The sequence below is a fragment of the Lepisosteus platostomus genome, chromosome 7 (assembly GCF_059453375.1).
Source record: "Lepisosteus platostomus isolate fLepPlt1 chromosome 7, fLepPlt1.hap1, whole genome shotgun sequence".
Taxonomy (NCBI): domain Eukaryota; kingdom Metazoa; phylum Chordata; class Actinopteri; order Semionotiformes; family Lepisosteidae; genus Lepisosteus; species Lepisosteus platostomus.
In genome coordinates this window covers 62,815,099-62,829,958 of record NC_142617.1, presented here as the reverse complement: position 1 = coordinate 62,829,958, position 14,860 = coordinate 62,815,099, and the positions used below count along the sequence as shown (strand labels likewise).

General features: G+C 39.7%; 1 protein-coding gene across 2 annotated transcripts in view; it reads right to left on the bottom strand.

Moving 5' to 3' along the window:
• The window catches only part of ccdc33 (coiled-coil domain containing 33), a 97,502-nt gene that overhangs the window by 21,407 nt on the left and 61,235 nt on the right, over positions 1 to 14,860 (bottom strand). For both annotated transcript variants that reach the window (XM_088641667.1, XM_088641668.1), the window contains exons 12-14: positions 14,341 to 14,474; positions 13,536 to 13,607; positions 2,154 to 2,342 (exon numbers count right to left, since the gene is read on the bottom strand). In XM_088641667.1, the coding sequence (XP_088497793.1) occupies positions 2,154 to 2,342; positions 13,536 to 13,607; positions 14,341 to 14,474 (395 nt within the window). The remainder of the gene's footprint in view (positions 1 to 2,153; positions 2,343 to 13,535; positions 13,608 to 14,340; positions 14,475 to 14,860) is intronic.

Sequence of the window (14,860 nt, the reverse complement as noted above, 5' to 3'; positions counted from 1 at the left end):
TGATGGTAAAATAATACCATTAACATCTAATAAGCACATAAATAATATACTTTATTAATGTGTACGTGTAATCCAAAACTATTTTGCTATTGAAATGTGAACCTTCATTATGAACTGCTCTATTGCTTCAACAGTAATATATTCTAGATTTGTCCACTTGGTGTCACTATAAACAAACACTTTTTCCGCAGGTTTAGCAATTAAGCTCTTTTTATTGTTTAAAACACACAGATTCGGTCTTTTTGGGTACATATCTGTGGTCAATACTACAAATGTAAAGTGTATATACTGTATACTGTACATCTTCATTTAACACAGAACCAAACAGTGTTTCATTGGTCTACAGTTAAGAAAAGGAAACTAGATTTTAGTGATATTATGACACAATTGCAGACTAAATAGTCTCACAGGCATATCTTCAGGGATCAATACAATTCTAAGGAAAATCATGCAGGGATTTCAGAAATCGTGTGACTTAACACTCAGTCTGCTTAGGTTGTCCAGACACTTATTTCCTTAGGGCTGGGGAATCTACCCAGCCTTGATATTTGTTTTAAGAGGCTGGGAGCTCATCACAATTAGTGACAAAAATAATGATCAATAATTCCAGTCTCCAAAGCACAATACAGCAGAAGGAGTGAGTTAACAAAGAAAATCTATGACTAATGTCAATCACATCGTTATATAGGATGTGGATGTAAGAAGACATGTTGCAGTCCGTTTGAAAGATGCACTTTTACTTCCATTAGGAAAAATGCATTCAAAACAGTCCTTTGTCTAAGACAAGAATCACATTCAAAGGCAGATTAACAGATCACAGTATTCTGTTATTTATATGGTGGCAGGTTAGCAATGTATTTAAAGGTATATTGAAAGCAGTGCACTTATATAGGATATTGGTAATAGACAAACAAAGAAGATCTACATGGAACAGCATTAATCACATTCTTTTTTTATTTCCTGAGTAATTTCTTGCTCTTGCCAATCAAAATAATTATTGGGCAGCATCTGCCCTATTGTGCTGGCTTCAGATTGTTCTGTCCCAGTAGAAAAAGACACAATCAAACTCTTTTCTGGGTTTGTGGTAAAAAATCAATACCATATGGAGGTGCCTTATATTATAAAAATTGTATTTACAGTTGATATCGATCATTTTCCATTTTTAAGGTTCTGCCATGTGAACATTCAAGGGTCTGTATAGATATTAATATTAATATTTCAGCAGTTAGAATAGGAAAACTATATCAAGAGAATTTTATGTGACTGTGTATTTACAAATCATGGCTTCGATGTGGTATTTCAGCATACTAAAAAGAGAATTCAAACTGATCCATCCATTGATTTTCTATCTGCTTTATGCAATGGATAGAGAATGGGGAGCCAAAGCCTATTCCAGTAATCAACATGGTGCAAGGCAGCAAACACCCTGAACAGGATGCCAGACCAGCACAGGGTACACAGAGACACAGACACACTCACTCCTGGGCCAAGTTTTCCCAAAGCCAGTTAACCCACTAGTAGGTCTCTGGACTGCTGAAGGAAAAATCCTTTCACCCGGAGGAAACCCGCACGAAAATGGGAAACTCCATTCAGGATGTGAGCCCATGGCACCACACCCCAGCACTGTGTGCCAGGAGTGTTTAACCTGCACCTCCATGCCACCCCCTGAATACTAAAACGTATTATTATGAACTGCTGAAAACTGAAAAAGGAATTATACAGAAAACAGTAAGTGGCTTCCTATGTGTTATTCAGAACATTTTCAAATATTAACAAAATGAAAAGCTAAATGGTCATTTATTGTTACCAATAACGACAAAAGAATGAGAATGCATTATGTAAATTAGATTGGGATGTTTTAATTTAGGTTATACCTCAGTCAAAATCACAATAACTATTTAGGCACAACATATGGTAATACGTTTTATATGAAATTCTTCCAAAAACAGGTACAGCGCTGTACATGCTCTTAAGCACTGCAGTGTGCATGCTTCTCACCATCGCCTGCTGTGTGAATGAGAATAAAACTGACAGACAGATTTCTCAAACAGCCCGAAGTCAGTCTGTCCCAGTGCATGCTTGTACCTTACCTCACCACCGACGTACTCGCGCGCGCAAGCAGGAAGGTGCCCTGTTGCCAGGGGGGGTCTCACCGTGAGCTGAAGACGAGGGGGGTGGTCAATCTGAGGAGTGGGGGCGCGTGGAGATGAACCCTCTTCCTGGTCTGGAGGTGAGGAATGTGGGGCCACAGGCACTAAAGGCGCCCCAGTATCATTCAGTAGTACAGAATCCAGCAAAGGCAGCACACTGGGGTCAGTGGATGACAGGACAGAGTCTGGGCGCTGCGACAACAACAAAAACAACCTATTTGTATAATTATTGCCTTCAGTACTGCTGATAGCAGTATAATAGAAAAGAAAATGATTAAATTATCTGGCATTTATAAAAAAAACTACAGGTACAGGGGCAGCTGATTGATTGTATTAAGAGGAGAAGTCTGGACACCTTGGTGAAAAATCTCAGACATTGAATACTGGCATGCCTCAAACCCGATACACACTTACATGCGTACAGAAGGAAAATACTGTTTAGAATGTTTTTTTTCTGGACTCAGTAGTGGCCGGGAAAAATGGAAGCCTGTGCTGCAATGAGCAAATTTTAAATAAAGCATATGATGGAGAAATAGAGAAGTAAAATAACAAAACATAATTAATTGCCCACAATCATTTTGAATCAGCAATATAGACATCAGCCCTCTGTATGAGCATCTGTGTCAAATCCGGCATGGTGCCAAACTCCCAAAAAGTGTCCCTGTAAGCCAAGCTACTTGATCCAGCTTGGTTTGTGTCTGCTGTGCTCACAACAGAACACCCCAGTCAAAGTTTGTTTTACTAGAGTAGGCTATTCACATACACAAATGCATATGTACAGTAAGCAGAATTGCATGGATAATATTACTAGAAATTTACAAGAACTATTTTAAAGCAAAAAATCAACATGAATACCCTATATTCCTAAATATTTTATTTCTATATATATTGTGCCAATAAAACTACCCTTGTTGAGATTATTGATCAACCGGGTATGTTGTGTAATCTGTCCTCTATAATTCTGAAATTAAGCGCACTGAGATCCACCTTTCCTGACTCAGTCATACTGCTTTAATTGACAGCACTGTGAAAGACCATCAGTGCAATTTCTTCAGTGCCCTTGCTGATTCAGGCAGAGACACAGGGGCAATTCAGAGCTCCAGCTTCATCTCAGATTCCACAAACTGCTGGCTGGAAATTATTTTACAGACTAAGATAATCTCATTACCAACGGATACACAATGCCCGGGCTAATCCAGCAGTTCACCACAATTATGTTTCAACCTTTTACAAAGTCTTGACATAAGTATATTTAAAATATATTTCCGGGACTACGTAAATTACTTTGTTATTAAATTTTTAAAACATTACTCCTTTTTATCTATCTGTAAGTGCATGGAGCCACAGCAGCAGGTAGTTACAGTAATATGTATTTAATTTTTTTTTAAATAAACATGGCCAGTCCACTTGCATTTTACAAATGTGCTATGAGTAAAAATAAAATATTAATTTATAAAATACTTAAAACCATTCTGGTTATATTAAAGAAATAATATAATATAGATGTTAAAAACAGCAGACTGATCAGCCCTTTATCATTCTTGCTAATAAATATTAATACACTTAAAGCTATCCAATTTCGAGCAGAACGATTTCCCCAATGCGGAGTTTCAGTAATTACTTGTAATGCAAAGCAATCATATTTTATGTACTGTATTGCATTTTTATGCTTACAATATGATTACACTAGGAAAACAGCCTAAGCAGTTATATGCAAATAACAAATATTAGGAACATAATCAGATTTAAAAAAATATCATACACTATTTCAAAGCTTAAAAGCTTGAAAAGATATACAGCTTGTGAACTGAAAACAGAACAGATTGTGCAAACAGTGGACTTTATACAAAATACAGTGTGTAAAAGTGGACAAGAGACCCTGTGACTATTTGTAAGTGTAACCTTACTCTGTTCAAAATTAGATGGTTTGTTCTCTTTTCCAAAACAATGTTCACTATGTATAATACCCAACACACACAGTACCTGAAGTCAATAATGATTGTAACTTTCTCCCCTATGAGTCTATGCATAAATGAAACAGCTACAGTATGTTTGTACCAACAAGCTCTTAAGAGCTTCACAAACAGGAAAGTGTAGATCGAATGCAGCAAGGAAAATCCAAAAAGCTTTACTGATGATGATAAAAGCTTGTAATCCGAATAAGACAAAAAACATCTATGTTGAGCAGATACTGTAGCTCTCAGGCACCGCCTTGAAGAGAGACAGGGCTGGTTTTGTTTTTTTTTATGATAAGGATGTTTGTTCTCCAACTGCTCATTCATTAACCTGGCATATGGACGAAAATCAAATTAGTTTAGCTGGATTCCACGCAAAAGAACAATCTATCTCTCCAAATTAGGGGCAGAGAATGTCTGCGAGCATCAGGCCCGTCTCTGTGAGTGCGCGTGTCTGGAAATGGAATGCTGCGGTCAGCAGGGTAATGAGACGGCGGGCGCGTGTGCTAAGCTATGCGCAGTCACACAGACTCTGATCAGCATTCATTTGCACTCTGGTCCCCTGCCACACTATCCTCATGCAACAATTTACACTGAGGACAGGCAGGACACAGGCTAGTGCTATGTTTTCTGATCATCCTGTTTACCTATCTGTCCTTTTCTTTCTTTCTGTGTGTAACATCATGTACAGTTAATCACACTGCACATTCAACACTAACCCGGCCCAAAAAACGCAGCTGTTGCTTAATTTTTACATGCTGTTGACAAATGAAAAGAGCAATAATAAGATTAAAATATACTAAAAATAACTGAGCTAATCTAAATAATAATCTATAGCTGAGAATCATATTGACATGCTTGAAAAAAAATTGCCTGCTGTGGAATTATTTAAACCCCCTACACCCATCCCATGCATCATAAACTGCATTTTCATTTTTACCAGTATTACTGAAAATGCGCATTACTTCCCGTGTTAAAACAGTGTGAATGCCTTCCTCCTGGTTTTATTTGCAGAACACCTCTGTCCATGGTCCTGAAGAAAGCAAACGCCTAACCCACAGACCTGGCTAATCTGCCATCTTCCCTTGCGCACTTGAAGGATGTCTGCTTTGGAGGCAGCACGTGTACTTGATTCAATTAGCAGGGCTCTGAACCCTCCTCTGGGACACAATAGCAGTGGGGGGAAAGCAGCAGGTTCTGTTTAACAAAGACATTTGCTTTGCCTGTGCCCTGGTCCATCCAGCTCATTAGTCATCTAAGTGAGTGTGTTGTAGACCAAGAGACAAGCCACAGCGCAAACCTACTTCACAGCCCACACCCACACAGGATCGCAATCTTGAAAGCAAAGAATTCAAAAACCCTGCCTCAGCCATACATTTTACTCCTTTCATTTTCTGCTTGGATTGCTGGTGTACGTGACATCTGGAGCTTATTTTTATTCTAAACAATTTCACATAAAGCATGAACAATTCTTTAATATTTAACTGTCTGCAAAAATGTTTTGGTTATTTGCTTGATGAAACTTAAGATAAAATGAAAACACGTTTGACCCTTTGCATTGTTTGTAAGAGAGATAACACTGTTTATAAGAGAGATGTTTATATACTGAGAAGCATTAAAAACATCTATTGGAGAACATATTGAACTAGCTACATTTATTGCAATTTTAATGCCTCTCAGGTTTTATGAAGGGAAGCCAGCTCTGCTTCTGGAGAGCAACTTACCAGCAGGATCTATAGATTATTCTATAAATCATCAATTTCAGAACACTTGGTACTATTTAGATCTTATTATGTAAGCAGCTAAATAATTATTTAATTAAGATCATTCGGTATGAAAATCCCAACATCTTATACGTATCAAGGACCACCGTTGGCCATTTCTGACTTCTGAACCAATTAATTAGATAAATTGATCAAAACTTACATGTATCCCAGGTATTACCAAACTGATAATTTAAGGTTGAACTTAAAGATTAATTGTGTTGGAGCACAGAACTGCTGGACATATGCTTTTCAGGATCAGGGTTGGTTACCAGTTTTATATAATAATAACACTGGTTCATTGGCTTTCAAGTTTAGGGGCCGAATATTATTTTCAAAATGTTGTTTTCTTGAAAGGGCATGGGAAAAAGTTCCGCGTCCATTTCCAAACCACAACAATGTACAAACATGGGAAATATCTGCATGCATTCCAAGCAAAGCTCACTTTGAAATTTGATTATGGTGCAAAAAATGTGTCTGGTACAAAAACTGTTCACAGTATCATAGTCAGAGCCTTCTATCTCAGAGCTAACATCTGCACAGTCTGTTTACTCAAAACGTCAAAACTTGCTATCTCTTTGCCACAGTTTCACAAATTCATAAGGCTGGTCTGGGAAATGCAAACTGCAGACTTTTGAGCAGAAGAAAAGCTAGGCAGTTCATTCAGAAACTATGAAAAAGGTCCCAGGTTTTCGATAAAAATGCTAGTGAACATCAGAAAGATAAATAAGATAACATGGCTTTTATAGCTTCTGGTTGTGCAGCATTCTTGAAAACACAAATCTCCCTATTTCAGGCTGAATACATTTGCTGCATCACTTTGTAGGAAACTGTGAAATCTCATTAAAGAAAACTGATAAACAATCTACCTGTACCTGTTAAAGAGACAGACCTACTTGTAGTTCTGTTTTCCGTAATCAAAAGGGGCATCATTGTCCAATACAACCAAAAGGCTTGGGAAAGGAAATCTAAGTTCAGTAAAGGCTAAATATATGTATGTGTAACCAAAGTAGAAAAATGCAAAAGATTTGGAAATATATTTTTAAATAAGATATTTTTGGTGAAAAAACATCTTGGATGTCATGGTACATAAGTTATGAAATCTTTGCTACTTTTAAGTGAATCCAATTCTAAATTAGGCTAGGGTAAAAGAAAAACTTTTTAAAGGAAAATGTCATGATATCTGAAAAGTTTGAAACAATACTGCCCAGGCTTTTCAAATTTAAATCTCAGCACCCCAAAGGAAATGAACTCTAATCACTAATATAGACCAACACTGTTGAGTTACATTTCTTTGATATGAACCAGAGTATAATGATCAGTTCTTCATGTCATTCAGAGCAAGTAACCAATTCCAATTTTAGACTCAATATAGTGAAAGACCAGGGTATTGTCTGTAATTCAGTTGTAGTCTTTCACTACAGCTTGCAATTCACCCCCAAAAGGAGGAAAAAAATACAAAAGAAAAAATATAAATTAAAAAATGAAAAATAATTAATATAAAGATGTTTAATCAGGCATTACGATTGCAATAAACAATATATCCATATAAATCCAAACATCCACTAAAGTGGTTTTCAGCATTGGGGTTTGAAATAGTGCAGAGACAAATGTTTGAGTACCTCATTGCAAGTGGATTCTTACAACCTTGCATAGTTTAAAAAATATGTGCACATGTGTACAATCACCACACAACTGAAGCAGTCGTCTTGAATTGGGGGAAATCCATGGCTTCACACTTCTCCTTATTTAACAACTAATTGGGTTTGTAATTGCAGCTGATGGTGTGATTGATCTCTGACAGATGTGGGCTGAACGTAACAGCGTTTGTAATGCATGACTTTTGTCCCCTGGGAACCGCTGTGCGAGGTTAGGTGGACGCACTGAATAAATTTCCCACCATGTGCTACATTAATTTTTGAGTTATTTTATTTTAATTAAATGAGTCTGGATTTGTGCAATGCCTGCATCCACACATCCACAGTATATAAAGAGCCAACACCTGCGACACAGAAAACCACAAAGACTTATAACCTGTTTCAGTTTAGTCAAGGCCAGGTGTTGCCCCAATAGGCAGCATGCAAAGGACTGTTCCTCCCCTACAGTTTGATAACCTATTATACACCTAAAACACAGTATTAACAATGAATATCGCTTGAGAATGTTTAATTCTTCAACCACAATTGTTTACTGAGAATACACTCCCCTTTATAATGGCAACCCAGAAAGCACCTCAATCGCACATTAGGGCAATAACTGGAGCACCTGGAATGAAGTTCCTAGCTTTGAGGGTAAACCCCAAGTGTCCCAGCAGGATATGAACCCCTGAACCTTGCGTTTGGAGCCCTATCCACTACTCCACACTGCTGCCCCAAAATGGTGTAATATCATATCTCTACATTTTATAGTATCTGTATATACAGTATGAGCTCTCTCCATTTTATATGTTTATACTTTCTTTATCCATTATCAGAATCTAACTCGCATATATCTGCCTCTTGCATGTAATATTTGCACCGTATGATCAAATATATTTTTTCTAACAGTACATCCCGAAATGGAATACAGTTCTACTCACCTTTAAACCATCCTCCATTCTACAATCTGAGTATCTGTAAAAATGTTGTTATTTGGCAAGAAGAAACAGTATATTTATTTTCTCTAATGTTGCCAGAGACGTTTCTTGGTATTCTTCTGGTATTTGTCTGTGGCAGGACTGCACTGTAAATGGATTCTGTGTTGTACCAGTGGATATAACTTAAATGATAATTAAGCGTGACTTTCAACCAGCCCCTCTTGTACAAACAAAAATACTGTAAGTGCATGCGTGGATTTATAGTATTCAACCGATGCCTTATTCTCTAGATACAGAACCCAGACCGAAGTCTAACCCATCACAAAGTGAGTCAGGAGAGGACCTCTCCTGCCACCCCACAGTCTCAATGACGGCCATCACACAAGAGCCAGGGAGATAATTGCACCGCCTCCATCTCAACCACCAGCCTGGCTTCGTTCCGTCTGCAAGTGTTCCAGAAAAAGGTATTGCTCGGGCACTGCAATAACACTCATCTAAATGAATTCCCCAGCACTTTACTGCATGGCTGGAAGTGCTAATTTATTTTGGCGACCAGCTGGAAAGAAAAACAAATTAATTCGGCACTTAAGTTCCCCTCTTGTGAATAATGCATCACCTCCCCCCACAAGTCCATGCCTCTCCTTCAACTACCATTTCCTCCTTCCTCTCCCTGAGCCACATTTCTCATTTCCCACACCACTTTCCCTCTCTTCACCTCCTTCACATGCTGCTCTTGTGCATGTGTCAGAAAAGCATGTTATTAGTCTCTTATTGCTGTATGAAGTTACATATTATCTGTGCATATTGAAAGCTCTAAGAATATTGGCTCTGAGGACGAAGCACACTTTCCAAAGGAAGAGCAGATTTCGAACAGTTCTGGTTAATGCATAGACACCTTTTAGCCCTTGTGGGCGGCTGGGGAGAACACATATCTTTTCCCATTTAAATGGCCACTCCAGCCTACTTAGAACACTGGTCTGCAGAAGATAACTGCCATGAAAATTAAGCTAAGATGTCATGTCCTTTATCTTAATCTTGTACTCCTTTTTTGTTTCCGTAATAACAAGCACACAATCTGGATTCACGTCTCTAAGCCACTGAGGAGGTCACTATACTGTGAATAGAGATTCTTTATTCGTCTCGTGAGTCTTATCAATGGACGTGTCTATAGTGGGAAACCTCAGGACACAGAACCTGCAAAGTTGTGTTTTTCTGTGGTTCACCGCTGTGATTTCTGAGCCAGCATTAGTCAACTACCAATTTCCCCAGCTTTCTTCTTCTGCAAAACTTTCTACCTCCTTTGCTCCCCCAAATTCTCTCCCTATGTTCCTTGTGCCATAGTTAATTTCTTCAGTCTCGTTGTCTGTGCTATTTGATCTTTGTTCTCTCTGTGAACAATGACCCTCGGGCAATTAATATAAGCACCAGCAGACCACCACTCACACTCCCATCCTCCCCTGAGACTGACCTGAATTTGCATGTCATTGCAAAGCACTCCCTATTATCTCCATGCAGATTAATAAAAGCCAATGAAACTGGAGGAGGGAGGAGGGGGTTAAAATAAGTGAGTCTCTTTTATGTTGCCACTAATTAGAGAAGGGTGCTAAATATTTACCCCAAGAAGAAAAAAGCTGCAGAAGCTGCACAAGTTAACGATCTGAAACGCTATAAAAATCACCTTGAGTCTTACTGCCCCCACACACTCAGAAAACAGTACTCTGACTTTTCTGTGATGCTTCTTTTGACATTTTTTACAAATGTTTATTTTTCAACGTTTCTGCCTGAGCATAAGGTGTAGACATAATGCCAATACATCAGATCTCATAGTGGAACAGATGACTTGCCTGACACCCTGATTCACTTATTGAATCTTTACTGGGCCTCAAGGTGCAGTAGGTACACAAATCATATTTCTCACACCCACTTTGTGAAACAAACAAATTTACACAAAAATCTACTGAAAGGCAAAGATTTCAAGCTCACTTTTAATTTCAAATTCGGGGGGGCTTTGATTTGAAATCCTAGATGTGCCATACTCTACTTTCAAAATAGCAGGTGCTGTATTACTTGTGTAATTAAAATACAATATTACAAAATTATTTCCAGGAACAAATGGCTGAGTGAAGTTCTTCTCACAACAGTGAAAGAAAATCCCCTGGCCTGCAACAGAAAAGCAAATCAAAATTTTCAGAAAGCTGAAATTATAGTATCTATCCTCCTTTGACAGACTGCATTGACTCATTTTAGCAAATCTTTAGATGTGGTAAAGCAGGTTGGACTAGTCTCACAGAAGCAATTACTCCTGCTGTAATGTATGCACAATATAATCATTTTATAGCTTTCCTATTAATCTGTGTGGATATGGTTTTCTGTCTTCTTATGGTGCTCATGAGTGGGAGTAAAGAGCACTGCTCCAAGCAGAGTGCCTGGGGAGGGGTTTATCAGGAGAACGAAAGAGCCACACAGGAGACAGACAGAGATAGAGATGGATGTCCTGACTCCGTATGGTTCTGAGATCGTAAACTAGTTATTGTCCCACTGAGCCCATAAAAAAGCTGCATTAAGACAATAGTGTTGTATCGTAATTATTATCAAGCAGTAAAGTACATTAAGTACCCTCTCCAGGCTACTGGTTTAGGGACTAGCCATGTTTTAACTGCTGAAGGGGGCTCATGACTCAGCCTGTAAACACTTTGTCACCAGCACAAGGGACAGCCGATGCAGCAGGTTCATCTGCTGGCTCTACACTGTCTGGTGTTCAGAGGTCTGTGTCCAAACACGAGCACTCCAGACATTCAGAGCTCCTGCCCTGGTTGCCCTCTGTCCCAGAAGAACAGAAGAGCAATGAACTTTCTCTCCCCTTATTGGGTGAGATCTCCCAAGGGTAGTTCTCACTATGGAAATCACTTAATCTGACTGCCATAAGATGAGCAAAAAGTAGTATGTGATCACTACATAAAAAGTGTTGTGATTTGACTTAATATTTTGCCGCCAAGACAAATCCTGATAAGAACATAACCATTTTAAATTGTTTTTACCTTCAGAGAAATGAATGCACACTTTGTCTTTTAACTTGTATCTGTTAATATTATTGTTAGGCACTTTTAGCTGTATACTTCATATTTTACTCTTACAAAATGGATTCAATATAATATCGATCCTTGTGTTCCTTCATTCAATTTCAATTTCATTTCACAGTTGTTGTCCAGTCATCCCTGTCTGCTCACTATGGTGATGCGCTGACATCACATTACCTGGCCACAGTCCCCTGTTCACACTACTGCTGCCTCCTGAATTTATTTTTCCACCAAAGAGGAATTAGCACTTGTACTCTGAGTAACTCAAATCAATGCTAAAATCCATGTAGGGCTAGAAACAATTATATTACTGTAAAATAATGACAAAAAAGATAGCCATTTAGCTTGACATAAGTGAGAAATAAACAGGAATAAACATTTTACTGTTGTATTTTTGCAACAGTAATCAGCAGAACCTCAGTGTTGAAGACCCAGTTCCTTTGTGCTCCCTCTCTCCCGCCTGCGGTTCTGATTGAAATCCTGACTTCAGACCTCTCAGTGCTGACTGCAGCTGTTTCCTCAGGCAGTGAAGCAGGGCCAGTCTGTGGTAGACGGAAGTGTTGCAGAGGGGAGCAGGAACTCCCTTTCAATGAATATATATGATATCAGCAGAGCTCAGTCCCGCGGCGGTGTTTGAGCAGCCCGACTGATTTGACTGAAAGAAGGAGAGGCGGGAGGTCCACTAGAAAACCTGAACACCACAGAGCCACGACTAAAATAGATATAACACCTGCACTCAGAGACACAGGGGGCGCTACCCCCCTTGGCAGACATGAGCTTTAGCTGCAGGAAGCACCGGGCTTATGAGCGTTTAGATAATCAGGGAAAATTATGCTTTCGGAAGACAAGAGCATAACAGAAAACTGGAACGACCAAAAAACTATACACATCCACATTACAGCTGCTGGTAAAAATTGGATAAACACAATATACATTAAACCTTTTATACAAGTTATTTAGACCTTTTTAAATTTTGTATCCATTCTAATTGGAAATATGGCAAATGTTTCTTTACGACTCAGCTCACAGGAATGGCTCCTGCCCTGCCAGGGGAGAAAGAGGATTGGCAGGCAAACACCTCTGACCTGCCCACCCATGAAGCCAATCATTTTTCACACCCTGCAGGCTCCACAGCACCTTCCACGATGGTTAACATTGATTGGAGGAGAAGAGAGGTTGCTGTTCTTTTTTCTTGAGTTCAGTTCAGTTAATTACATGATATTTCGCTTCTAGAAAGGTCCACTCTACCACTACATTTCAAGCTAGGGAAACGGCTATTGATACGGCACTGTAGTTCAGATGATGTGAGGTCTTGTGTTCCTTGCCTAAATATCTTTCTTGCCCTGTTTATAAGTTTTGCTTCCTCTCTCTTTTGTTTTTTGGACTAAAACACTGTAAAGAACATTGTGTAACACGTGCAGACTGTGGTCTCTTTTTGTTCTGTGTTTTCTGCCTGCTGGGTTTTAAGATTAAGATAAGATCACTTAATTAGCCATATACAATTTCTTGTATTAGGAATTGTGTTTTCGCATACCCCAGCTTGCTCTCCATGAGACACACAGACGAAAGAGAGAAGCTTGGGGTCAGAGCGCAGGGTCAGCCATTTGTACAGCACCCCTGGAGCAGCAGGGGTTAAGGGCCTTGATCAGGGGCCCAACGGAGTAGGATTCCTCTGCCGGCCGCTGGATACGAACCGGCAACCTTCCAGCCACAGGCGCAGATCCTGAGCCACAGAGCCCCTTGGGTTTAGAGTTGAAATCTAATTTTACAAATTGTAAAAAAAAGCAACACTTGGAGGTGCAGTGGATAATTGTAGTTGCAGTAACTACAGTTCCACAGAGAGCTGAGAAGTCTCAGGCTGGCCAAGCCACCCTATACTCAACAGCACCCCCCCGTTCGGGGAACCTCGCTGACACACCATACACTCTCATACATGGGAATAGCTTCTGACACAGTGATGGTCACACACCACGGACCCAGGCAGAAGGCGTTGGGGGATACAGCCGGACACTCACCTCTGAACCGATGAGGCGCAGAATGACGCCCACGCAGGGGTCAGTGTCCGAGGTGGTCCGAAGTGTGGTCCCCTGGGAAGGAAAACCACGGTCAGTCACATTAGGGCTGAAGCGGAGTGTCACAGCTGGTCTTGTGCACAGAGCACCGCTATGCTGCTGTGATCAACACAGTCAAGCAGGAACAAAATAAAAGGGACAATAAACATATGTAGCATATGAAACATTAAGTAAAAAATGGTCATAAATAATTCTATAATGAAATACTCACTTTGAAGAAGTACAATTGCTGAACTGACAACAGTTGGGTACACAATCCCCACTAGGCTTCACAAGTTATCAAACACACTTTAAAACAGAGTATAGGAGAAGCATCATGGCATTAACATAATATTTCGAATGTATTCTTTATACAACAGATGTAAAAAGAAAGCTTGGGAAATAAGCCTAGGAAATGGATTCTGTGATACAGGGGAAAAGTAAATTACATGTAATAAACTTTAGCACAGTGTACAGTACAGTAGGTTTTAAAAGCGTTGGGGGTTGTGGAGTCTTAAATAGATTCAGAGAGTTGATGGGTGTTGTATGTTTAGATGCATATTTGTTGTATATTAGTTCAAGTAGGTAGCTGTGTCAGTAGGTTGCAAAGGAACAAGTAAAGGTTTATTCCATGCTGAAAGAGAAGAAATGAAACACAATATTTTGGCTGTGGAGCCTTCCACACTCAAAGAAGTTCCTTTGTTGTATATTATACTACTATACCACATGCTTTTGTGAGAAAAGTAGCAAAAAAAAACCCTTTCCTCACCTGCAGGGGGAGTTGTTCCACCCTCACTCCTCTCTGACCCTTCTCTCCCATCAGCCTCTTGTACAGGGACTGGTCAAGGGGCAGAGCAGAGAATCCCAGGGGGCTGCGGATGTGCCAGGTGACTGCGTTCATCACTGCAGAAACACAGCAGGCACGGCCGGCTACAGTATACAGCAGGGCTCAAGCATTATCCTGTGTTCAGGTTAGCTGTGCTGTGCTGCAGGGAGTCATTAAAGTTTGCAGAATTTTGAATTCATACACTTTTTCAGATCACCTGTTGCTAATTGAAAAGTATCTCTAAAGTCTGGAACTCAAGGCCAGGTGTTGCTCTTTCCAGCCCTACCAGTTAGCAACCAATTTTGCAACATTAAGATCACAATGACTTCCGTGGGACTGGGTCAGTTAGACTTCAACTGTCGTATTGTTCGCGACACAGCAGGTACGTTGAGTTCTCAGTAGTGATGCAGCTTTACTTGAGCTGGGCTTGGCTGAAGAAATGAGCATCAGCTATTACGTTACA